The 22,922-nt window shown below is 52.8% G+C and overlaps 2 protein-coding genes across 8 annotated transcripts in view; both read left to right on the top strand.

Annotated features, from left to right (window-relative positions):
• ASIC2 (acid sensing ion channel subunit 2) overlaps positions 1-9,612 on the top strand; it is a 358,569-nt gene extending 348,957 nt beyond the window's left edge. For 2 of the 3 annotated variants that reach the window (XM_050327692.1, XM_050327693.1), the window contains exons 4-10: positions 2,685-2,835; positions 3,524-3,580; positions 4,060-4,213; positions 5,136-5,227; positions 6,142-6,221; positions 8,664-8,732; positions 8,926-9,612. In XM_050327692.1, coding sequence (XP_050183649.1) covers positions 2,685-2,835; positions 3,524-3,580; positions 4,060-4,213; positions 5,136-5,227; positions 6,142-6,221; positions 8,664-8,732; positions 8,926-9,027 — 705 coding nt within the window. In that variant the 3' untranslated portion in view covers positions 9,028-9,612. The remainder of the gene's footprint in view (positions 1-2,684; positions 2,836-3,523; positions 3,581-4,059; positions 4,214-5,135; positions 5,228-6,141; positions 6,222-8,663; positions 8,733-8,925) is intronic. The other variant, XR_007630283.1, reaches the window with a different exon arrangement.
• The window catches only part of LOC126646402 (uncharacterized), a 281,736-nt gene that overhangs the window by 215,713 nt on the left and 43,101 nt on the right, over positions 1-22,922 (top strand). Inside the window, exon 2 of one of the 5 annotated variants that reach the window (XR_007630285.1) lies at positions 245-2,672. The exons of the other annotated variants lie outside the window; for them this stretch is intronic. The gene's annotated coding sequence lies outside the window, so the exon portion shown is untranslated. Of the gene's footprint in view, positions 1-244; positions 2,673-22,922 lie in introns of those variants that run through there. 5 annotated transcript variants of the gene reach the window in all.

Raw genomic sequence — 22,922 nt, 5'->3', positions numbered from 1 at the left:
GCAGATTTTGGGAATGGCAGAGCTCACAGAATCAGAGGATCGTGGGAATAAGACCTCCAGGATCATCAGCCTTTGACAGAATCCCTGACCATGCCCATTAAACCAAACTGCCCCTTGATCTGCTGGGGCTGAGCATCAACTGCAGGGTTTTCTGTCTCATTGGCACTGGAGGAGTGAGGGCCCAGCCCTGGAAGTGTCCAAGGCCAGGTTGGACGGGGCTTGGAGCAACCTGGGCTAGTGGAAGGTGTCCCTGCCCATGGCAGGGGGTGGCACTGGATGTTTTTTAAGGTCCCTTCCCACCCAAACCATTCCATGGCTCTGTGCTCTGTTAGGAGCTGGGAGCCAGCACAGTGCCCAAAGGCACAGCAAGCAAAGTGCTGCAATTAGCAAACCACTCTGGATTCCTGGGTGGCAACTGTTCAGGGCAGGATTGTCCCTAGAGAAGGAATTACTTTGGCTGAGTTGGGAGCTTATCCAGCCCCTCAGGGCAAGATGACCCTCAGGAGCCTGGGATCTTCCCCAGCCTCTCCTGTAGCTTCCAGGTGTTGTGCTGCTCCAAGGTAGACCATTCCCACACCCTGCTGTCCTGACCACAGGACATGTCCATCCCAACATCTCACCTTTCTCTTCCTGGCTGCAATTTAAGCCCATTCTGGTTTTTTTTTAACAGCTGGGGTGGTTCATGAAGTCGAAGTCATTGGGAGCTTTACCAGCACCACAGGTGAACATCTCCTCACAGGTGCTTTGGAGACCTGGAGCTCTGCTCCCACTGGAGGTCTCAAGGGGCAGAACCAGGACAGAGGATGGACTCCAGTGGCTCCAACCATGATGGATTTGTCACAGGTCCATGCCTGCAGGATTCCTGGGGTTTGTCATTTATCCAGCAGGATCTGCAATGTGCCCCCACTTCCCAGACCGTCTCTTCTCTCCTCCCTTCCCCACGTGTCCCCGGGAGAAACCAACCCAATCCTCGCCACAGGTCCCCGGGGCTCGCAGTCCCATCAACATATGTTTACTTATTTATTTTAGGACGTGATTGATGTTACTACATTTGTCGGAGGAATGTTTTTGTTCTGCCAACGGGTGCAGTTGCCAGCACAAAACGTTCTGTGTTTGGAGCAAAGCACAGCAAATTGGCCGCTGCTTTCAAACAGGAGGGAGGGGTGGGGGATGCTATTTTCTGCTCTCCAGCAAGAGGAGTGCAGAGCACTGAGCAAAGAGAAAGAGAAACAGGGACTGCTACCAGGCTGCAGACAGGAGAGGAACGAGGTAGATTGGCCAGAGAGTGACTGTTTTTCCACCTAGTGAAGGTTGCTGGGGGGGTTGTGGAGGCTTTGTGGTTTTAAATAAAGCAGTAAGAGCAGAGGGTTTGCACTGCACTGGCACAGAGCACAGCAACCTCTGAGGTGGTGGGCAAATGAGGGAGAGGAGGGCACATTCCTCATCCTCCTGGGGTGGGTCAGGAGAGTGGATACTGTGGATGTAGCTCCACAGGGAGAGAGTGGGTGTTTGGAAAGGGCCATGATTGACTTCTCTGCCTTCTCTGAGGAGGCAGCAAAGTGCTGCCCTGCACCACCTCCCATGGCAGCACCACGCTGGGCACAGCCAGCCCTCCGTGGGAAGCATGGAGGTTTGGAGGCTTCTTCTGCAGCAGAGCTTGTTAAAGATCCCCACTCGGCCAAAGTCATGCTGTGGCCTTCCCTTGCTTGGTCCCCCTCCTTCAAAACACCGTAAAACTGCACTCTGGGGGCTCCCCTGAGGCAAGAGGAGGGAGTTGCTGTGCCCACTGCTGGTCCTGTAGTGGCTGGGTTTGGCTGGATGTCAGACACCCACCTAAACCACTCTCTCACTGGCCTTACCAGCTGAACAGGGGAGAGAAAATACAGGGAAAGGTTCCTGAGTTTAGGTGAGGACAGGGAGAGATCACTCAGCGATTGCCGTCACGGGCAAGGCAGACTCAGCTTGGGGATAGTAATTCAATTTATTGCCAACAGAATCAGAGCGGCATAATGAGGAGTAAAATAAATATTAAAAACACCTTCCCCCACCCCTCCGTCCCTCCCTGGCTCTGCCTCTGTTCCAGCGGCACAGAGAGACGGGAATGGGGGACACGGTCAGTTCATCCCATGTTGTTCGGCCACTGCTCAGGGAGAGGAGTCGGAGTCCTTTCCCTGCTCCAGCACAGGTTTCCCACGGCTCACAGCCTCCTTTGGGCCTCCACCTGCTCCAGCGTGGGCTCCTCCACGGGCTGCAGGTGGATCTCTGCACCCCATGGTCCTCCCTGGGCTGCAGGGGCACAGCTGCCTCAGCAGGGTCTTCACTCTGGGCTGCAGGGGAATCTCAGCTGCAGAGCCTGGAGCAGCTCCTGCCCCTGCTTCTCCTCTGACCTTGGTGTCTTCAGAGCTGTTCCTCTCACACATTCTCCATGTTCTCTGGCTGCAGTCACATCTCTGCAATAACTTTTTTTTCCTTCTTGAGCGTGTTATCCCAGAGGCATTGCCACCATCTCAGACGGGCTCAGCCTTGGAGCCGGCTGGCGTCGGATCAGTCGGACGTGGGGGAAGCTTCCAGCAGCTTCTCACCGAAGCCACCCCTGTAGCTCCCCCTCTGCTGCCAAAACCCAGCCCCACGAGCCCAGCCCAGGTCCCCGGTGCCCCCTGACACCCCTCCTCCCTGTCTTGCAGCTGACGTACCTGCCTCCGCCGTGGGGTGAATGTCGCTCGTCGGAAATGGGCTTAGACTTCTTTCCCGTTTACAGCATCACGGCCTGCAGGATCGACTGCGAGACCCGCTACATCGTGGAGAACTGCAACTGCAAAATGGTCCACATGCCAGGTGGGTTCTGGGGGCTGGCATACACCCTGCCCCCGCCTTCCACCAGCTGGGTCGTTAAGGGTTGGCAGGACAGGGTGCAAACAATGCCAGGGCACGGTGGGTTTGATCCCTGTAGGGACCGTTCGCTCCAGAGCTGGACTCGATGATCCTTGGAGGTCCCTTCCAGCTCAGAATATTCTGTGATTCAGCAGGAGCTTGGGTTAAAGGAGGTGGGAATACCTTTCCCTAAGGAAAGATGGATGCCAGTAGCCTTGTTGAAATGTCCTGATACAGGGGCAAGGCGTGGCAGAGGGACTCGGGTTTGATTTCCTCTTACAGAATCATTAAGGTTGGAAAAAGCCTCCAAGATCATCAAGTCTGACCTTATTGACAGAGTCCTGGGATATTCTGAGTTGGAAGGGACTCCCAAGGATCATGGAGTCCAACTCTTGAGTGAATGGCCCACAGAGGGGATTGAACCCATGACCTCTGGTGTTATTAGCACCAAGTTTTTATTAATTATTTTACTAATTATTTAGCCCCAATTGACACCCCCGGGTGGTGCTTCCAGCAGCCCCCTCCTCGTTTCGCAGTGGCAGGCAGAGGTGGGGACCAGCCAGGGCCACTTTGGCTTAAAGGGGGGAGGTCCTTGTGGTCCCCACGGAGAGCCTGGTGGTCCCCATGTGATGGACATGTCCTTTCCCTGCAGGGGATGCTCCCTTCTGTACCCCGGAGCAGTACAAGGAGTGCGCGGAGCCCGCGCTCGGTGAGTACCACCAGGGCTTCCTGCTACCACCCCCAGCCTGAGGCACTTCCAGCATCCTGGATCCTCCTGGCTGGCAGGACCAGGGGGGGGTGGAATTTGGAGCAACTGCAACCCAGAGATGGGTTTGGATGAGACCCAGCTTTTTGGGAAGGTCTGGATAAAGTTACTCCTGGTTCTGCCTGGGGCGTGGGGTTCTGTCAGCACAGAAACCCTTGGGGTCATGGGCACCCCAGGAGCACCTCTAGGTTTGAGGTTGGAGATTAAAGGACCCATTTAAAGTCTGGATTTAGTTCCCTGAGCAGATGCTGGTGTAGCCTCCAGCAAAAGGCATCTCCCCAAGGTGGTGAGAAGTGGGATGAACTGGGAGAGAAATGCCCAGGAGTGACCCCTTGGCCCCTCTCTTGGGGGGCAGAGCCTCTGCTCCCCCATCTGCTCCCTGTCCCTGACTCCACGAGATGTAACCCTGTGACCTTCTCCAGGTTTGCTTGCTGAAAAGGACAGCAACTACTGCATCTGCAGGACACCCTGCAACCTGACCAGGTACAACAAAGAGCTCTCCATGGTCAAGATCCCCAGCAAGACCTCGGCCAAGTACCTGGAGAAGAAGTTCAATAAGTCGGAAAAATACATCTCGTGAGTGCTGCCCCAAACTGATCTCCTTTGCTTTATGGGGGAAGGGTCTGCAAAGCCCCAGTAGTGAAAACCAGCCCTGGCTGATCCATCCCTAACACAGGTGTGTCCTCCAGGGAGGAGGAGAAGGGAGAAACCCTGAAAGAAATGAGGTGTAGGTGGCTTTCTTCTTAGTAGGCGTGTCTCCAGATGATCATCTGTGCTCCTTCCCTAGGCTTGTCCTCGTGAGCAAAGCCCATTCCCACCAAAAAAAGTGCAAAAACTCCTCTTCCTTTGGCAGGGAAGCCCAGACTTGCTGGCCCTGTTGGAGATATGGCTGCTCTCTGCCAAACTCTGGCCTGAGAACTTGGACTTTTTCCAGTCCTGATCACATTACTGTAGGCAGTGAGAGTTATTCCATGTTATTCCATATCCTTTGGATTCTTGCTGTTATCACAGAATCAAGGAATCCCAGATTGGTTTGGGTTGGAAGGGACTTTAGAAGCCCATCCAGTCCACCCCCCTGCTATGGGCAGGGACACCTTCCACCAGTCCAGGTTGCTCCAAACCCCGTCCAACCTGGCCTTGGACACTCCAGGGATCCAGGGGCATCCACAGCTTCTCTGGGCAACCTGTGCCAGGGCCTGCCCACCCTCACAGGGAGGAATTATCACTAAGGTAAAGAGTTACCAGCAAAGCGAGATCCAGAGCTCAGATCCTGAGATATCTTGGGGAAGCATTTTCCAGCTCTCCTAAGGCTACCAGAGCCGTGGTGGTGCCCCTTGGGCTTGCTGTGCATGAGGTGCAGGTGCTGTGGGTTGCTGAGGACCCCAGAGAGAGGAACAATCAGGAACAGAAAGTGGAATAAAGCCCTTAAATCCCATTTTTTCCCTTATCCCAGAGCACTGGTGGCTGCTGGGCTGATGCTGTTTTCCTCTTTCCACAGAGAGAATATTCTTGTGCTGGACATATTTTTTGAAGCACTCAACTATGAGACAATTGAGCAGAAGAAAGCCTATGAAGTGGCAGCCTTACTTGGTAATTTGGGGGTCAGGGGGCAGTTTGGAAGCTGTGGGAGCTCGTGTGTGTGTGTGTGAGGACAGATGGATGCTCTGAGTGTTTGCACTCCAGGAAAATCCCAGCAAGGTCCTGACACCTCCCTGGCCAACACCCTTTCAACCCCATCTCTTACTTCCCTTGCACCACCAGGAGTGTCCCAGGGACCACAGCCAGTCTGCATGTCCATGAGGAGCTGCTCCATCTTCATCCCTGCTGGCTCCCAGCACCCCATTATTCGGGAATCCTGGGCTGAGCAGGTGCTGGGTGCTCTCTGTGCTGCCCCCCATGCTGGAAGGGCAGTGTGTGGAGAAGGGCAGCTCAAAACCATCTACCCATCACCTCTTCCCTGCTCCAAATCCATCCTCCTTCCCAGCCAGGCCAGCCAGGACCCTCTTTGCCTTTGCTTGATGGAGAAGGTGGAGTTGTTGGGTTGCTCGGCCTCAAACTGAGGCTTTGTGGGAGCAGGAAAAATGCTTTGGTGGCCATCAACGTCCTTCCTGGGGTGCTGGTCGTGGCATTGGAGCTGCTGGGCTTTCTGGAGGTGCCATTTCCCCACTCTTTGGGGGTGGCAGCACCACAGATTTGGGATTAAAGGAGGTGGGAATATCTTATCATAATCAGAAAAAGGATGCTGATAGCCTTTCTGGAACTGGGGCAAGGCATGGAAGGGAGACAGGGGCGTGATTTCCCCTTGGAGAATCATTAAGGTTGGGAAAAACCTCCAAGATCATCCAGCCCAACCTTCTTTAGCCCCAGCTGACCCCCCTGGGTGGTGTTTCCAGGAGCCCCCTCCTCGTTTGGCAAGGAAAGGCCCAGCTGGGGTTCACTTGGCTAAAGGGAGGTTCCTTGTGGTCCGTGGTCACAGGCTCCAGGAATGTTGTTGTCTCTCCTAGGTGACATTGGAGGCCAGATGGGGCTGTTTATCGGTGCTAGCATCCTCACCATCCTAGAGCTCTTCGATTATATATACGAGGTAAGGCCCTTCATCTTGTCACCTGCTTCCTCGGAAGGGTCTGGGTGTGCCAGGCTGGAACCCCCGTGCCTGCCCCACGTGCCCACGTGGATTATCCATTTTAATTAATGACAGTGTCTAATGAAGGCTCTACAGCAGTGGGTTGGGAGTGTGAAGTGTGGTGAGGGAGGTTGGGGCTGATCCCTGAGTGCCAGTCCAGCCGTGGGGCAGGAGCAGCAGCAAGGCCAGACCTCGTCCAGCTGCCAGGGTGGAAAGCTCCCAATCCCTGTTTTCTGCTGTCTGCAGCTCTGCCAGCAGGCCTGGAGCAAGCAGCTTTCTAGGAAGCACCAAACCGAGCTCGAGTGCAATCCCAGGGCTCCGTGGGGGCTGGGAACAGGGAAGTGCAAGCTCCCTTCCGTGGGAATTGTTGCCATAAGTCCTGTGGAGGGGCTGCTGTTTTCTGCAGCCCTCCCTCCTCCTGCCCTGCAGCAGCACAGAGTTGCCACCCATGAGTGGTTTTAATCTCCTTTTGCCTAAGCAAGTTCCCAACCTGAGCACTGATGGCTCAGCCCAGGAGATGTCCCCAGTGTCCCCCTTTTCTACCCTGCAGGGCCAGCTCTGACCTCAGTCGCGTGTTTCACATCCTGCCTGTGGGAATCGTCCCTCAGCACCCTCCCCCACTGCCCCTGCAGCACAAATTCCACCTGCTCTCTTCACCCTCCTGCCATTTGGGACTTTCTCCACCCCATTTTTTCACCTAAATGGGCCACAATCCAAATTAACCCCCCACCAGTCCCTCGTGGGCAGCTCTCAGCACTCGGTGGCATTATTCTGCACTAAAATATATTGAAAATTACAAGCATAAAGCTCATAATGGCAAACAAAAACCTGTGCCTCAATTTGTAGCTCAGCTGAATGCACAGATATTTCATTAAAATCCCCTATTTCCAGCTTTCTCGGGGTTTATTTTTCATAACAAGTTAATAAGAAACCTCTCAAAGTTTGGATTTTTCTTCTCTGTTTTACTGCTTTATTTGACATCTGCTTATAAACTTGTCAAATAGTTTCCTTTTGCTGTTTTGTTTTGGTTTTTTACCTCTTGTTGTTCTTCTTTTTGGGCAAACACAGCCTAAGGCTCATCCTGGCCCCTTGGAGAGGCACCTGGGGATGCCACCAGCAGGTTCACCTGGCTGTTCCCTCCACGGGGCATCTTCATGGGCACCTGTCACAGATGTTTCACCCACACCAGACAGGGAGAAAAGCAATAAAATGTCCTAAAAATGCCTGTTTTACACAGTTGATCTGCTCAGGGCTTCCCAAAGGCGGGGTTCAGCACATGAAGAACCATTTTCAGCCAAAGCATTTGGAAATTTCCAGCAAACAGCTACCACTGTTATTTTTTCTGGTGGATTAGCCAAAGATGGGTGAAATACTCACCCTAGAGATGCTTTTTTTTGGTATCATTCACTTGGCAAAATCCTCCTCGTGGTGCTGCCCCAGGGCAGAGTTGTGTTCCTGGGCTCCTGGGGGTCCTGAATTCCCACCAGCAGCCCTGAATACCAACCATCATCCACCTCCCTTCCTTAGGAACTGACCCAATTTGTCATGTTTTTAGCTTGCTTCTTGGTTGGTTTTGGTTTTTTTTTTTTCCTCTTTTTCCCCCCAGTGGAAGTTTTCCAGAAAAACACTCACTTTTCAACCTTTCTGGGATTTCCCTTGAAATCTCATTCTCAGCAGCAGCAGCTGCCAGGGAGATAAAGTGGCTGCAAAGGGAAAAGGAGCTCACGGAGCTGGGAGCTTTCAACAAAGCCCCAAATGGATTTCAAAAATGGAGTTTAAGGGTTTTTTGGGTTTTTTTTTTCCACATGAAGAATTCAGTTTTGACATGTGGGATGGCTTTAACATGGAATCACAGACTGGTTTGGGTTGGAAGGGATCATCCAGTTCCACCCCCTGCCATGGGCAGGGACACCTTCCACCAGCCCAGGTTGCTCCAAAGCCCTGTCCAGCCTGGCCTTGGACACTTCCAGGGATCCAGGGGCAGCCACAGCTTCTCTGGGCAACCTGTGCCAGGGCCTGCCCACCCTCCTAGGAAGGAATTTCTTCTCAGTATCCCATCTCTCCCTGCCCTCTGGCAGTGGGAAGCCATTCCCTGTGTCCTGTCCCTCCATCCCTTGTCCCCAGTCCCTCTCCAGCTCTCCTGGAGCCCCTTTAGGCCCTGCAAGGGGCTCTCAGGTCTCCCTGGATCATTCTCTTCTCCAGGTGAACCCCCCCAGCTGTCCCAGCCTGGCTCCAGAGCAGAGGGGCTGCAGCCCTTGGAGCATCTCCCTGTCTCCTTCTCCTTCTCCTTTGAAGTGCATCCCCCAAACCCATCCCGTTCCCTTCGGAGCCGTTGGGCGAGGACAGCGCGGATCTCTCCCTGTCCTTCCGCTCCGTAACCCAACCCCCTCCCTCTTTTGGCAGCTGATCAAGGAGAAATTATTAGACCTACTTGGCAAGGAGGAAGAGGAAGGGAGCCATGACGAGAACGTGGTAAGGAGCCCCCCCGGGAGGCAAGAGGAGCTCCCCCCGCGCTCGGCTCTGCGCGGACGCCCGAGTCGTTTCCCGGAGGATTGACGGCCGTGGCTCAGCCTGAGGAAGGAGCTGGCGGCTTGGGGAGGGGCAGGGAGCATCCAGCAAGCCCACCTGGGATAACCCTGTCCTCCATCTGCTGTCCCATCTGCAGAGCACTTGTGATCCCATGCCAAACCATTCGGAAACCATCAGCCACACTGTGAACGTGCCGCTCCAGGCCACGCTGGGAACGCTGGAGGAGATCGCCTGCTGACACTTGACTGCTCCCACAGGGCCAACACCCAAGGAAGGAAAACTGCACAGGGAAGCAGGGACCCAGCTCAGGTTTGCAACAGGGGAAAAAAAAATAAAATAAATAAAAAAATATATATATTAAAAAAAGAAAAAAAAAAAAAGGAAGAAATCGCTATGCATTAAAATAATATAAATATATATATTATATATATACTCTGCCAAAACCAAGCGAGAGGCGCCTTGGACTTGACTCGTGTTGTCCTTTTTCCTGAGGGGGGGGTTTTTGTCTTCAAGATGTGAAGGCAGCAGCTCATTTTTTGAACTGTGCAAAGCAGAGACCACCACCACCACCACCACCACCAAACCCAAAAGCGAAGCCCCGCCATCCCACAAACTGCCAAATGTACAAAGCACTTGCATGCCAGGTCTTTTTATGGCAGCATATTCCTATCTGTCTTTATAAGCTCTGTTCCTCTTTACAGTCTCTGATTTTCACTACCAGAAGGAAATGGCCCAGCCATCCCCTGAAATCACCATTACTAACGTCGTAGGCTGAAAATTAGAATAAAGAAACAAAAAGTCGCAGCTCTTGGAATTCTTCTTACGTTCTTGTCCTTCGTGTGAGTCTGTGATGAATCTTAAGCTAAGCCAGGCCCTCCCAAGGCCAGGCCACCACCGTCACCCCAAGGTGAGCATCCCTGGAGAGGGGCCGGAGCGGGGGCTCCCGGTGGATCTGCTGTGTCCTGCTCCTCCGTCTGCAGTGTCTGGATAGTCCGTGTGTGGTGGGTGGGCACAGGGCAGGGGGGAGGGGGGGGCTTTATTTTAGTTTATTTTAAATTCTTTTTTTATATTTTTAATTATTTTTTTAATTATTATTATTATTTTTCCCGTCAATGAATTCTGTGCTTTCTCCTCGTTCTCATGACTGATATTAAAGCTGGTCTTGTGGAAATGGCCAGGCTGTGTCATGTCTGCCTTGCCCTCCCCCACCCACCACGCCCCCCACCAAGCTGGAGCTGCCTCAGCACCAGGACAAGCCCATCATGGAAACTCATCCCACTCCTCACCCCTTTTCACCTCCCACCTCATCCTCACCCAGCTCTTGACGGGGTGGGTGTGATGCCATGGCCACGCTCAGCCTCTGGTGCTCAGCTGCCTCCCTGGCTGCTCTGGGGGTGGTGGGACCTCTGTGGTCATGGTGGGACCTCTGTGGTCATGGTGGAATCTCTAGAGCATGGTGGGATCTCTAGGGTATGGTGGGATCTCTGTGGTCATGGTGAGATCTCTGTGGTCATGGTGGGATCTCTAGGGCATGGTGGGATCTCTAGGGCATGGTGGGATCTCCGTGGTCAACATTTCATCTGATCTGGGCATTGTGGTCGTCTCTTGGACTCTCATTTATTTAACAACAACCAGGAGTTTAAAATACAGCCAGGCCAAAATGCTGCTGCTTTTCCCCCTGGTAAAGAGAGGAGGCAGATTTTCCTGGAGCTCCAAACCCTGGTGGGTTTGTGACCTGGAGGAGTGGGAGAAGGATGTGATGTGTGGGTGTTTGCACCTCTGCCACTCTACTCGTGGCTGGGTGCTGCTGAATGGCCAGTGATTGACCACCCATGTGGTGGCCACAGCTGGGGGAGTCACAGCTGGACTGTGAAAAGCTGTTCTGGGGGAGCTGATGGAATTCCAGACCCTGGGAAGGGCTCTAAACCAACCATGGGAGTGGGGGTCAGCCTGGATTTTCCTGCTGGCAGTGCTGCAGGTGGGAGATGTGTTGGGGTCTGCAGGTGGCTGAGGGATTGAGGACATCTCTTAGCTCTGGAGAAGGTACAAATCCATCCTCCAAACTTATCTCAACTGCCCATATTCGTGCACAAAACCACTTCCCTTTGGGACAAATCCTCGTGCTGCCTGGAGTACGGTGCGACAGGAGCCGGGAGAGGGAGCGGTGATTGGAGTCACCTCGGCTCTCAGACAGACTCTCACACAGCTGCTGATTGAAGAGCCTCTTCCCTCTGGCTTCCTGCCCTCTCCTGCCTGAAGAGCCTCCATTTGGGAAGCAGAGGCGACGGGGAGGGGGAGGGAGAGGGGCTGGAGGAGCCAAAACACAGCGTCTCGTTCCACTGGTCAGTGCAACACAGCCCAAATCCGAGAGCCTCAAGCTGTGCCAGGGCACGACACGTCCCTGGGGGACATCCCAGTGCCCAAAGCTCCCTTCAGGCAGCAGCTCTTGGGGAGGTTTCTGGAACATCTCAAAAGGTTCAGCCGAGGGCTGAAGGACGGACACGAGGCTTGGCGAGCTGCCCGCCGGTGCCATGAGAGTTCAACTCATTTAGTCAAACAAAGGGAAGGTGAAGAGGTGGCTCCATCAGTCTATAAATTTCTCTGTGGAGAGAGGTTTCTATTAAAGGGTTCTTTTAATCTGGCAGACAAAGCCAGACCGGGGAGGGAGGGGATCAGGACAAAGGGAAGCTGAAAGCATTCAAATGAAGGAGCCTGCCTGGGGTGGGGGTGGTGCCTCAGCTCTGAAGTCCTTAAATCCACATGGGACATTCTCTTCCTAGAGATGTGGGGCCCTGGCACAGGTTGCCCAGAGGAGCTGTGGCTGCCCCTGGAAGTGTCCAAGGCCAGGTTGGATGGGGCTTGGAGCAACCTGGGCTGGTGGAAGGTGTCCCTGCCTGTGGCAGGAGGTGGCACTGGATGATCCTTAAAGTCCCTTCCAACCCAAACCAGTCTGGGATTCCCTGTGCTCCCAGAGCTGTCCCCATCCCTGCAGCACCCTCTGGACTGGCTCCTGGGGAGGATCTTGCAGGTGTTAGTGAAGGACTCAGGAGTGAAGAGCTCAAAGCTTCACCCTTGAGCCTGTTGGTGCCTGAGCTGAGGTGAACTCTGAGCAAGCTGGACTTGGACCCAATTGTCCCCCTATTAGATGTCCACAAGCCTTTTTCTTCCCAAGGGATTCACAACAAGAGCTTAGACAGGCCTTTGCACCAGAGTCACTCCTCCACTCGGGCTGTTTCTCTGTCTGATGGGTTTGTCGGGCTCAGAGGGGTGGTTGAAAACCAGAAAGTCCATATTTCAGTCCCTTACCAGACAGAAAGGGGTGTGATCTCCACGTCTGGCAGGGAATGAGTAATTGCCAAGGGGTACAAAGTGTTTTTCTGTGGAGGAGCTGGCGTGACAATTGCTTGGAGGACACACACAGTGTGTTATTTGTCAGCTGCAAAGCCCAACTCATCTGTAAGACAGGGAACGTTATACCACGTCCTGGGGCTGACCAAGGACCCACCTGCCCACTCTGCACTAAAACAGCACCAAAAAAGTCAGTTTTGGGCCTTTCATGACAAGACACTGAGGGGCTGGAGCGTGTCCAGGGAAGGGAACGGAGCTGGGAAGGGGCTGGAGCAGCAGGAGCAGCTGAGGGAGCTGGGGGGGCTCAGCCTGGAGAAAAGGAGGCTCAGGGGGGACCTTCTGGCTCTGCAATCCCTGACAGGAGGGGGGAGTTGGGATGGGTCGGGCTCTGCTCCCAGGGAACAGGGACAGGAGGAGAGGGAACGGCCTCAGGCTGTGCCAGGGGAGGGGCAGGTTGGATACTGGGAAAATTTCATCATGGAATGGAAAAAGGCTGCCCAGGGAGTGGTGGAGTCCCCATCCCTGGAGGGATTTAAAAGCTGTGTGGATGTGGCACTTGAGGACATGGGTTAGAGGTGCCTTGGCAAGTGCTTGGTTATTTTTTCACATCCTGCTGCTTCCCTACCTTGTGCCCCCAGGGTGACAAATCTCCCACCACACTTGTAGGAGCTGCAGAGCTCAAGTCTGGGAGAAAAGTCCAATGTTTGGGCTTTAAAAGCTCTTTGTAATCCTCTTCTGCTCTCATCCAGCAGCAGTCCTGTGTCCTACAGCCCTCCAGAGCCTCAAAACCCTCTTGCACAGAAAGCTTGTGGTGTTTCTCCCTGTAAGATATCAAAAATGAAGTTTAGATTCTGCAGGCTGTGAAATGTGTTTTGTTTCACAGTTGCTGGGGGAAAAAAAAAATCACAGACCATAAGAGAAAACCAAACTGAACAAAACCCCCACTTGCACCTCCTGCTCCTCTCACTGATCCCCTGATTTTCTCACCCTCCCTCTTACACTTTCAGCCTCATGGTGCTCTTTCCCACTTCCCAATCCTCTCACCTGCCTCCTGATGCTCTTCTCCACCTCCTGATGCTCTCACATCCCCTTTCCTGACGTCCCAGAGATCAAATATTCAGATTTTGGAGCTCTGAATCAAGTGAGGAGAAACTTCACGAAAAGGTGAAGGGCTTAGACACTTTGGTGCTGTGCTCACCAGACAGGAGCTCTTCCACACCTGGAATTTTTCCACCTTCAGTCCTGCTCTGTATTCCCAGAGCAACACCCAGCAGCAAAACCTCCCCTGGCTCCTGAGCTTACCTTAAACAATCAGGAGAATTTTCTCTAAAAAAAAAAAAAAGGAAAGACCCCGAAGTGGGTGTTGTTTTCTCTTCCTGTTGTTTTCTCTTCTGATCCTCCCACCTCCCCGAGCGAGAAAGGTGACATTCGCTTCACAGCTTCAGATGTTCGGGAGGGCAGCCTGGAAACCTGCAAAGAAAACTGAGATTCTCACACAAATCCTCTGCTCCCACCCACCCTCGTGGAGAGGAGGAGCTGCTGAGATCGGGGGATGCTCCTGAGGGTTGGCAGAAAAACCCACATGTTGGAGGATGGTCCTCAAGCCTCCTGTCCTCAGCCCCACCAAGATCTCCCAGATGTTGCTCTCCTGGGTGGATTGGTGGAAGGAGGCGGGAATTGGAGCTGCGCTTTGTGGGGTTTTTTTAAGATGCAAAGCACGGCTTTGACCCCTCCACCTCCAGAGGAAATGCCTCGTGAGAGCTTGTTGTCAGCACATTTGTCTGCTCATTCATCACCCCTGGCAGCTTTCAAATCTGGGAGCCAGTTCCAAGAAAATTTGGCAGTGGGTTCTCAGAAATAATTCGGTCCCTGCGTGTTCCCGTTGGGCTGAAGAGGGGAAACCAAATTGGCAACCCTGCTGGGATGAAAACAGGCACAGCCCAAGCATGAGAAGGATGTGAACCTGCTGGGATGAGCCCAAAGGAGTCCAGGGCTCATCCTGGGACAGCTGGGGGGGTTCACCTGGAGAAGAAAAGGATCCAGGGAGACCTGAGAGCCCCTTGCAGGGCCTAAAGGGGCTCCAGGAGAGCTGAGAGGGACTGGGGACAAGGCATGGAGGGACAGGACACAGGGAATGGCTTCCCACTGCCAGAGGGCAGGGATAGATGGGATATTGGGAAGAAGTTCTCCACTAGCACAGGTTGCCCAGAGAAGCTGTGGCTGCCCCTGGATCCCTGGAAGTGTTCAAAGCCAGGTTGGACAGGGCTTGGAGCAACCTGGGCTAGTGGAAGGTGTCCCTGCCCATGGCAGGGGGTGGCACTGGATGGGCTTTAAGGTCCCTTCCAACCCAAACCAGTCTGGGATTCTGTGATTGTTTCTTTTTAACTGGCTTAGAAGAGTAACAGGGCAGTAAAGTGATGTTCAGCTGCATCCACAGCCCTTTAACAAGAGTGTTGGCAGTGGCTTCATTCCTGGAGCCAGAGACCAGGTGGCAGCTCTGCCTCTTCTTCTTCAGCAGTGGGAGAGACCTTAAAATTTTCAGGAAACCAAACCAGTCATGTGTTTGAGGTTGTCCCTGGGAAAGACACCTGTAGCACCAGTGGAGAAGGTGGGATGGAAGGAGACTGCACTGCCAATGCCCAACCCCATTTCCTATTGGAAATGAGAGTTCCTTATTCTGAAAGAAAAAAAAAAATAAAGGTGGTGATGAAAGATCAAGAACTCAGTGAGGATTATTTGGGGATTCAGGAAGAAAAAACCCACCAAACATCAAACCTGCTGAGCAAACCCAGAAACCAGCTCTGCTGAGGGGCCAGAGAATCTGCCAAGCAAAAAAGGGCAGATTGAAGCCCTGATGAAGTATTTGCTGTAATTAGCCCCATGCTGGCTTAGAGCACATTCCAAGACAAGGAGAAAGGAACGTAAAGGGCACAGCCTGGTACATCCCCACCCCCCTGGTGCTGAATATTTATTGCTGTGATGGATCTGCAGTGCAGGAGGCTTTGCCTTCCCTCAGCAGGGCTGTGTGGAGCAGAGACCAGAGGTGATGTTACACTGCAGAGATGTGTTTTCCCCGGCTGGAAAAGGTCCTTTGGGTCTGTGCTGATGGTGTTTGAGGCTTCTGCAGATTTCCATCTCAGTGGCTGCATCTTTTTTTGGCAATCACCCCCTGTCCCTGAGAAAAAAAAAACTCTCCTGATTATTTATTAATATTTGCTACAGCATGGAAAGGCTCCACTGGGAAAGTCAGAGAATCACAGGATGGTTTGGGTTGGAAGGGACCTTAGAGCCCATCCAGTTCCACCCCCTGCCATGGGCAGGGACACCTTCCTCTATCCCAGGTTGCTCCACACCCCATCCAACCTGGCCTTGAAATTGTGGGGCATCAACTTCCAGCTGCTTGGACTCAGGGAAACTTTTCCTCGGGAAGTTCTCAGTTTTAAGAGCACGTGGATTTTAGGAACATTTTCTGGCTCTGTTTCTTCCTGAGCTGATTCCATCAGCAGGATTTTTATCAAAGCAGCTCCTCTGCTGGGTGTTTGATGGCAGGAACAGAGACTGTGTCCAGCTGAAGGCTGGGCAGTGGAAACTCAGACCATACCCAACTTCTACAGGGACCACCTTACAGTGCAGCACTGTTTGGTTTTGGTTTTTTTCTTTTCTCATGCATTAAAATAAAAGAACAGGTTAGAAGGAAGCTGGGGTTTGTGTGATGATGGAACTCAAACAGCCTGTGCCTTCCCAGCCCATGTTATTCCTTGAACACCTCCAGGGATGGGGACTCCACCACCTCCCTGGGCAGCCCCTTCCAATGCTTGACAGCCCTTCCCAGGAAGAAATCAGCCACTCAGCACTAATAAATAACACAAACACCCAAGGCCATTGAAATGAGACCTCACAGGCTGAAGTTACCACAGGGAAACCACACAGTGGCTGAAATCCCATGGTGGGATTTTTGGGGTGTCCCGTTCAGGGCCAGGAGCTGAACTCAGTGGTCCTTGTGGGTCCCTTCCAACTCAGGGTGCTCTGTGAGTCTAAGTCAGGGACGAACACAGAAGGAAAAAAAACATGGCTAAAAATAGAAAATCGTGAATGAACTTCAGCCAAAACTTGTGGGAGGGAGGGGAAGGCCATGCCAGAAGTCCAGGAGGTGAAGCTGCAGGAGAAGAGGCCACTTTGCCAAGAGGAGCATTAAAAGCTCGCAAGGTTCCATCACCAAACTTGTGGCTGATGAATGGACACCCCGGGCCACATGGCTGGAGCCACTGCATCAGTAAATCACTTTAAATGCCTGGGAAGTCAAAGGCTCCTGTATTTACAAGACAGAAGTGGCTGGAAGTTGCTGAGTTCCAGCTGGAGCCCCCAAGGGCAGGAAAGCCCCAGGGCACGGGAGCAGCAGCCTGAAAATCCTGTCAGCTTTTGGGAAAAGATTGTGGCACCTCAAGTTCTGTCTCTGCAAAGGCTTTTATTTGGGAATGGAAGTGTTTTGGGGGCAAGAAAAAAACAAATGGAAAGAGGGAGCGTGTTGTTGTTCACACCAGCTGGAAATGGAGACTGCTGTGAAAGCTGGAAACGCCCAAACTATTTTCCAGCCCAAAACTTTGGATATGAAATGTTTGGTTTTTAAAGGAGAATAAAGATGTGTCCATATTCTGAGACACTTTATTTTGATGGGAGGGTTGTTTTTTTTTCCCAACCAGCATCCCAAGCCTTTTCAGTGAGTGACTAAAGCCAACTAGGTATAAAACTTGAGGAAAAAAAGTATTCTGGCAGGTTTCTTGCTTTCTGCAGGGAGAGATTTCTGCCAAAAGTCCAGTCCCAGCTGTCTCTGCAGTGCAGACCAGCTCTGTCTACATCTTACAGAGACTCACAGGCTCTTCAGCTCCTGGTGTTGTCCAGAACCAGGAAAAAGGGAGATGATGCTCTCCCAAAGTGTTTGTCCAGCTCCTTCTGGACAGGATTGAGCAGAGAAAAGATAATTTAGGGCTTTTTCGGAATCCTGTAGGGTCATAACACCTTGGGTCAGGGCTTGGTAGGTGCCCATGGGTCCCAGGGAGTCAGTGGGAGCCTGGACCTGTGCAGTCCTGTAGTGGGTGCTGAATTAAGAAATTGGGGACAGAGCACAGAGATGGGAAATCCTCGTTATTCCCACACTGACAGGAGGGATGCAGAGAAAGGTCAGAAAGAACAGAGGTGGAGATGTCCCATCCCTCCTACCCAGAGCCAGGTGGGCATCCTCTGGAAAATTTGGGCACAAACAAGCAGAGAAAGAGATGAGGCTGCTCTGAGCTGCTTCTGACTTGCATGAATAAAATACCAACGAGCTGCCCTCTCTGCCCACTCCCATCTGCCCTGGGAGGGCAATGCCACTCTCTCAAGCACTGAAGGCAGCTAAAGAGGCTCCGTGTGGTGGCCAAAGGTGATGTAAGAGAGGAAAGGTCACAGAATCACAGAATCAACAGGGTTGGGAAAGACCTCTGAGATCATCGAGTCCAACCCTTGATCCAACACCACTTTGTCACCGAGATCATGGCACTGATGCCACATCCAGCCTGTGCTTAAACACCTCCAGGGGCAGTGAATCCACCCCCTCCCTGGGCAGCCCATTCCAATGGCTGAGCACTCTCCCTGGAAAGAATTTCCTCCTGATGTCCAACCTAAACCTTTCCTGGCACAGGTTTAAACTGTGCCCTCTTGTCCTACTGCTGGTTCTGGGAGAAGAGATCAACCCCCACCTGGCTACAACCTTCTTCCAGGGAGCTGTAGAGACTGATAAGGTCTTCCCTGAACCTCCTTTTCTCCAGGCTGAGCCCCCCCCCAGCCCCCTCAGCCTCTCCTCACAGGACTGGTGCTCCAGTCCCTGGGGTGGGGTTGATGAGGAAAGGTGACAAATCTGTTGCATCTCCGACAAATTCACTCCCCAGCTGACAAGCCTTGAAAAACGACGGAGCCCCCGCGCACGTGTGTGTGTGTCTGTCTGTCTGTCTGTCTGTCACATCCTCCCCGCCGGTGTTCGTGTGCCAGGGAGAGCCCAGAATAGCTCGCAGTGATGACAGACACCCTGCCCCGGAGTGTTTTGCAGGATGCCCAAGCGCCAGCTCTGAGCGCCAGCGCCGCTCTCAGCGTCACGTCTGACTCAAAACACACTCGGGAGCCACGGGCGAGGCTGGCGGAGAGCTCGGGTTCATCAGCACTCCCTGCTGATCCTCCCTCCTCTGACTCACGACACTGCAAGACGTGGAGGGGCTGGAGCGTGTCCAGGGAAGGGAAGGGAGCTGGGAAGGGGCTGGAGCAGCAGGAGCAGCTGAGGGAGCTGGGGGGGCTCAGCCTGGAGAAAAGGAGGCTCAGGGGGGACCTTCTGGCTCTGCAATCCCTGACAGGAGGGGGGAGCCGGGGGGGGATTGGGCTCTGCTCCCAGGGAACAGGGACAGGAGGAGAGGGAACAGCCTCAGCTGTGCCAGGGGAGGGGCAGGGGGGACATCAGCAGGAATTTCTGCCTGGAAAGGGTGATTAAACATTGGCAGGGGCTGCCCAGGGAGGTTTGGAGTCCCCACCCCTGGAGGTGTCCAAGGCAGGCCTGGCTGTGGCACTCAGTGCTCTGGGCTGGGGGACAAGGTGGGGATGGGGCACAGGGTGGGCTCAATGATCTCAGAGGTCTTTTCCAACCTCAGTGATCCTGGGATTTTGTGATTCTGAGATGAGAAACGTGGGAGTTGGTAGGGAACAGAATCTCTGCAGGGTTTCCTGGGTGAACCCAGTTTTGGAGCCTCCTTTGCAAAGCCATAAAATTTGTGGTGTTTGTGCTTTTGAAGGAGCAGCAATCCCAGCTTTGCCCTCCTGCTTTCTCCCACTGGGACCACTCAAAAGATACCCATCCTGTTTGATTTTAAATTGTTTCATGCACAAATGATACAAACCTAAGCTCCAGATAAAACACCTCATTGAAATGAAGCACTTCCCTCACAGTTGGTAGGACCAGCCATCCCAACTGCCCCTTTTTTTAATTTCTTTGCCATTTCTAAGCCTGCCTTTCTCAAGAGGAACCTCTTCAAACGGAGCATTTTCTTTCTTTTGCACTTTGGAGATAGTTTTATCCAGCCACCTTTTGGGATGCTTCAATTCCTTCCCTCTGTCAGCAACACCTATTAAACACCTCCAAAACTGCTGGAGATTTTGCAGGAGACAAAATTTCTCTCTGTACATCATACACACCTTGTCTGCAGGAAGCTGAAGTTTGCTCCTGTTCATTTTTCGCTGCTGAAATTTATTTATTTTCTGTATGGTTTCGCTTGTAAGGAAATCTCAATTTGTTTTGATCCTGATTGTACCCATCCAGTCCAATTCAGCTCTTCTCTCATCTATTTAATGTCCTCCTCTGTTCCCTTCTCTCCTGCTCTGATAACATCAAAGAGCCTCTTCCTGTCACTGCCACGCTCACAGTTCCTCCTGGCACGTCACTTTTGTTAATTTGTGCTCTCAGAGTCCTCCTCCACTCCGTGTCGGGAAGAATTCACTTCGAACTTCACGAGCAAGCAGCTCCTCGTGGGGGCTGGCAGGGATTGGCATCTCCTTGGGAGCCCCTGATGCTCCCTGTGCATCCCAGGATTCCCTGGAGAGAGTTTTTGTCATAAAATCGTAGAATTGTGGAACGGTTTGGGTTGGAAGGGACCTTGAAGATCATCCAGTTTCACCCCCTGCCATGGGCAGGGACACCTTCCACCAGCCCAGGGTGCTCCAACCTGGCCTTGGACACTTCCAGGGATCCAGGGGCAGCCACAACTTCTCTGGGCAACCTGTGCCAGGGCCTGCCCACCCTCCCAGCCAGCAATTCCTTCCCAATATCCCATCTATCCCTGCCCTCTGGCAGTGGGAAGCCATTCCCTGTGTCCTGTCCCTCCATCCCTTGTCCCCAGTCCCTCTCCAGCTCTCCTGGAGCCCCTTTAGGCCTGGAAGGGGCTCTCAGGTCTCCCTGGATCCTTCTCCTCTCCAGGTGAACCCCCCAGCTCTCCCAGCCTGTCCCCAGAGCAGGAATTGTCCCAGGCCAGGTTGGACAGAACTTGGAGCAACCTGAGCTGGTGGAAGGTGTCCCTGCCCGTGGCAGGGAGGGATTGGAGCTGGATGATCTTCAAGGTCCCTTCCAACCCAAACCCAACTCTGCAGGTCCTGCACACACAGCCCCAGCCTGTGCCCCCCCAATTCTGCTCAGGGATAAAACATTTCCTGGGGCAGATCTTGCAGGTCCAGCGGGGCACTGCCCCATGCAGGTGACAGTGGTGGCAGGGAGGACCCCAGGCAGGTGACATTTGGTGGGGCAGTGGTGGCAGCGAGGCGTGGGCGGGCAGCACTCGGGCTCAGAGCCGGTACTTGCACAGATGGCAGGTCGCAGGCAGGGAGGTTGGAAAGTGCCCAAATCTGTCCAGGTCGTCTCACCCACGTTCAGACAAAGCTCTGCCAGGCCCTGACGTTTTGCTGGAAGGAAAAGCTGCTGCACAATGAGCCGTTTGAAACGCCCCGCTCCTCCAGGCTCGGATTTCTAGTGCTGCACTGCCATAAAGTGCTGGCTCCGGTGTGATAATGTCACAGGCAGCGCCTCCAGCACATGCTGAGCCCCATAACCACGGTGTTTACTCACACATTAAAGGAATAGGTGGATACTGGGAGTTAGAAATGGCCACTTGTCCCATCAAGGCATATCAATTTCCTTATCACTCTTCCCGGAGGACAGTCTCTTAATTGCTTCCTGAATGATCCCAGTTCTCCTCCTCACTGCTTTGCCTCCCAGGCAGTTAATTACTGAGGTGAAAAGTGCATCCCTGTGCTCACTCAGATAGTTTGAACTTGTGTTCAGACATCCTGGTCTCTCCCAGTGAAGCTGTTCCCAGGCTGCTTAGTTCAAGGGGACACTGGTGGTGGTGGTGGTGGTTGCAGTGGACTGAAGCTGGTGCTTTTCACTCATCTCTCAGCACTCTGAGGGGAGATGGGACCTTCATCGTGCCTAATTCCTGTCATCTGGAAGTGCAGCCTCCATCCTGAGAGTCACTGAGGCATCTCCTACCAGTGGAAAGAAAGGCAAAGAAGCTTCTAAAAGGAAGTTCATCCTCTGCCCTGCCTGCAGTGGGAAGGGCTTCACTATGGAAGTGAACTTTTATTCTAGAACTTTTATTCAAAGTTCTGGAAACATCTTGGAAAATCTCTGTGAAAATTAAGTGCCCAAGGCCGGGTTGGACAGGGGTTGGAGCAACCTGGGCTAGTGGAAGGTGTCCCTGCCCTTGGCAGGGGGTGGGAACTGGATGAGCTTTAAGGTCCCTTCCAGCCCAAACCAGTCTATGGCTCTAGGACATTTAAGTCCCTGCTGGGCTGAAATGGGTCTGTTTTGTGGCCACACATGTCAGAGCTGTCATCAACAAGCAAGAAACCAAGGGACAGAGGTGAACTTTTCAGAGTGAGCCCAAGGAAGACAGAGATGTTCCACCAGCAGAGTTTACAGACAAGTCCACAGCCAGTAAAGATCAAAGAAGGTCAAGCTGTATCCAGATAAAGTCAGAGTGAGAATATTCTCTAACAGTTTTCTAATGAGGTGTTTAATTATCTGGTGGACCAACTGCAGTACTGCATTCCCCACTCCTTTCTCTTCATAAGCCAGGTGGGATGGAATACCTGGAAGACCTGAGCAGAAAATGATATCATTGACTTGTACCAAGGTATAATCACTGCTGGAAATGTCTTGGCTTTCCACGAAGATAAACATTTTCATTTGTCTCTCTTTCTGAGCCAACAGCCAGAAGCACATGGAAGACACAGAGAGCACCAGGAGGAGATCCAGCACCTCACACCTGAGCTGCTCTGACCTGTGCAGAGCTCAGTGCACAGCGTTCAACCAGCCCTGGTCCTGCTCTGGGCTCAGCTGATGTGCCTGCTGCAGCTGTTTCTGCCAAATCCTGCAAAAGTCAGAGGTAATTCCTCGTGGGACCTTCACCAGCAGGGCCCAAGGAGGCTGAGGGGTGGCAACAAGAACTTTGGCTCAGGGGCTGTCCCTGCCCTTGATAAATTACCCCAAATCTCTGCTCTGCTTTTCAAACGAGGAGCTGCTTCTTCCTATTCCCACTCAAAAAGAAGCTTTTGGAAGGTGACAGGTTTTGCTCATAAACTCAACACTGAACTTGCATCTGCAAGTTTATTTTATTTTTTCTGCTTTGCAAGGCTACGTCTGAGATGCCCCGTGGAGAGCAAAGTGGACAGACACCAGTCATGCCCTGCCAAGCAGCTCTGCAAACTGAGATACCCCAAATCCTGATGTCCAAAATGACAGTGAGCAATATCCCATGAGAAGCCCAGAAATGCCTCAGGAGAAAAAAGAGGACCAGAACCAGCTCTGATAAGCAGTTTTTAAAGTGCAGCTATGTTTTTGGAGAATAAGAATGCTCAGCTTTGTGTGGAGATGCTTGGATCCCGGAGCATATCCCTGGATTTATAGCACAGCTACATAGCCCTGAACAACCACCATGGATGTTTTACCACCTGAGTTTCCATAAGAACCAGGAAAACATCCAGGAAATACTCCTGGAGTCACCTCCACTTCATGGCCCCTTGCTCAAGGTCACCAACCACATAGACCAGGGTGGGAAGAAACCCAGCTCTCCTCTATCCCACCTTCTTTTCCAGCATAAACAAAGCTCCCCTATCCCATGAGGGTGCTCGGAGAACCAACATTTTACCACTCTGGGTAATCCCAAGCTGTAAAGAACATTTCCATGGTCCATTCAACATACACCTCCCTCCAGAGCC

This window comes from Myiozetetes cayanensis, unplaced genomic scaffold (assembly GCF_022539395.1).
Source record: "Myiozetetes cayanensis isolate MyiCay16 unplaced genomic scaffold, myiCay2020 scf34, whole genome shotgun sequence".
In the NCBI taxonomy this organism is placed as follows: Eukaryota; Metazoa; Chordata; class Aves; order Passeriformes; family Tyrannidae; genus Myiozetetes; species Myiozetetes cayanensis.
Note: the sequence above shows the minus strand (reverse complement) of the source record. Positions and strands in the feature narration are given on the sequence as shown.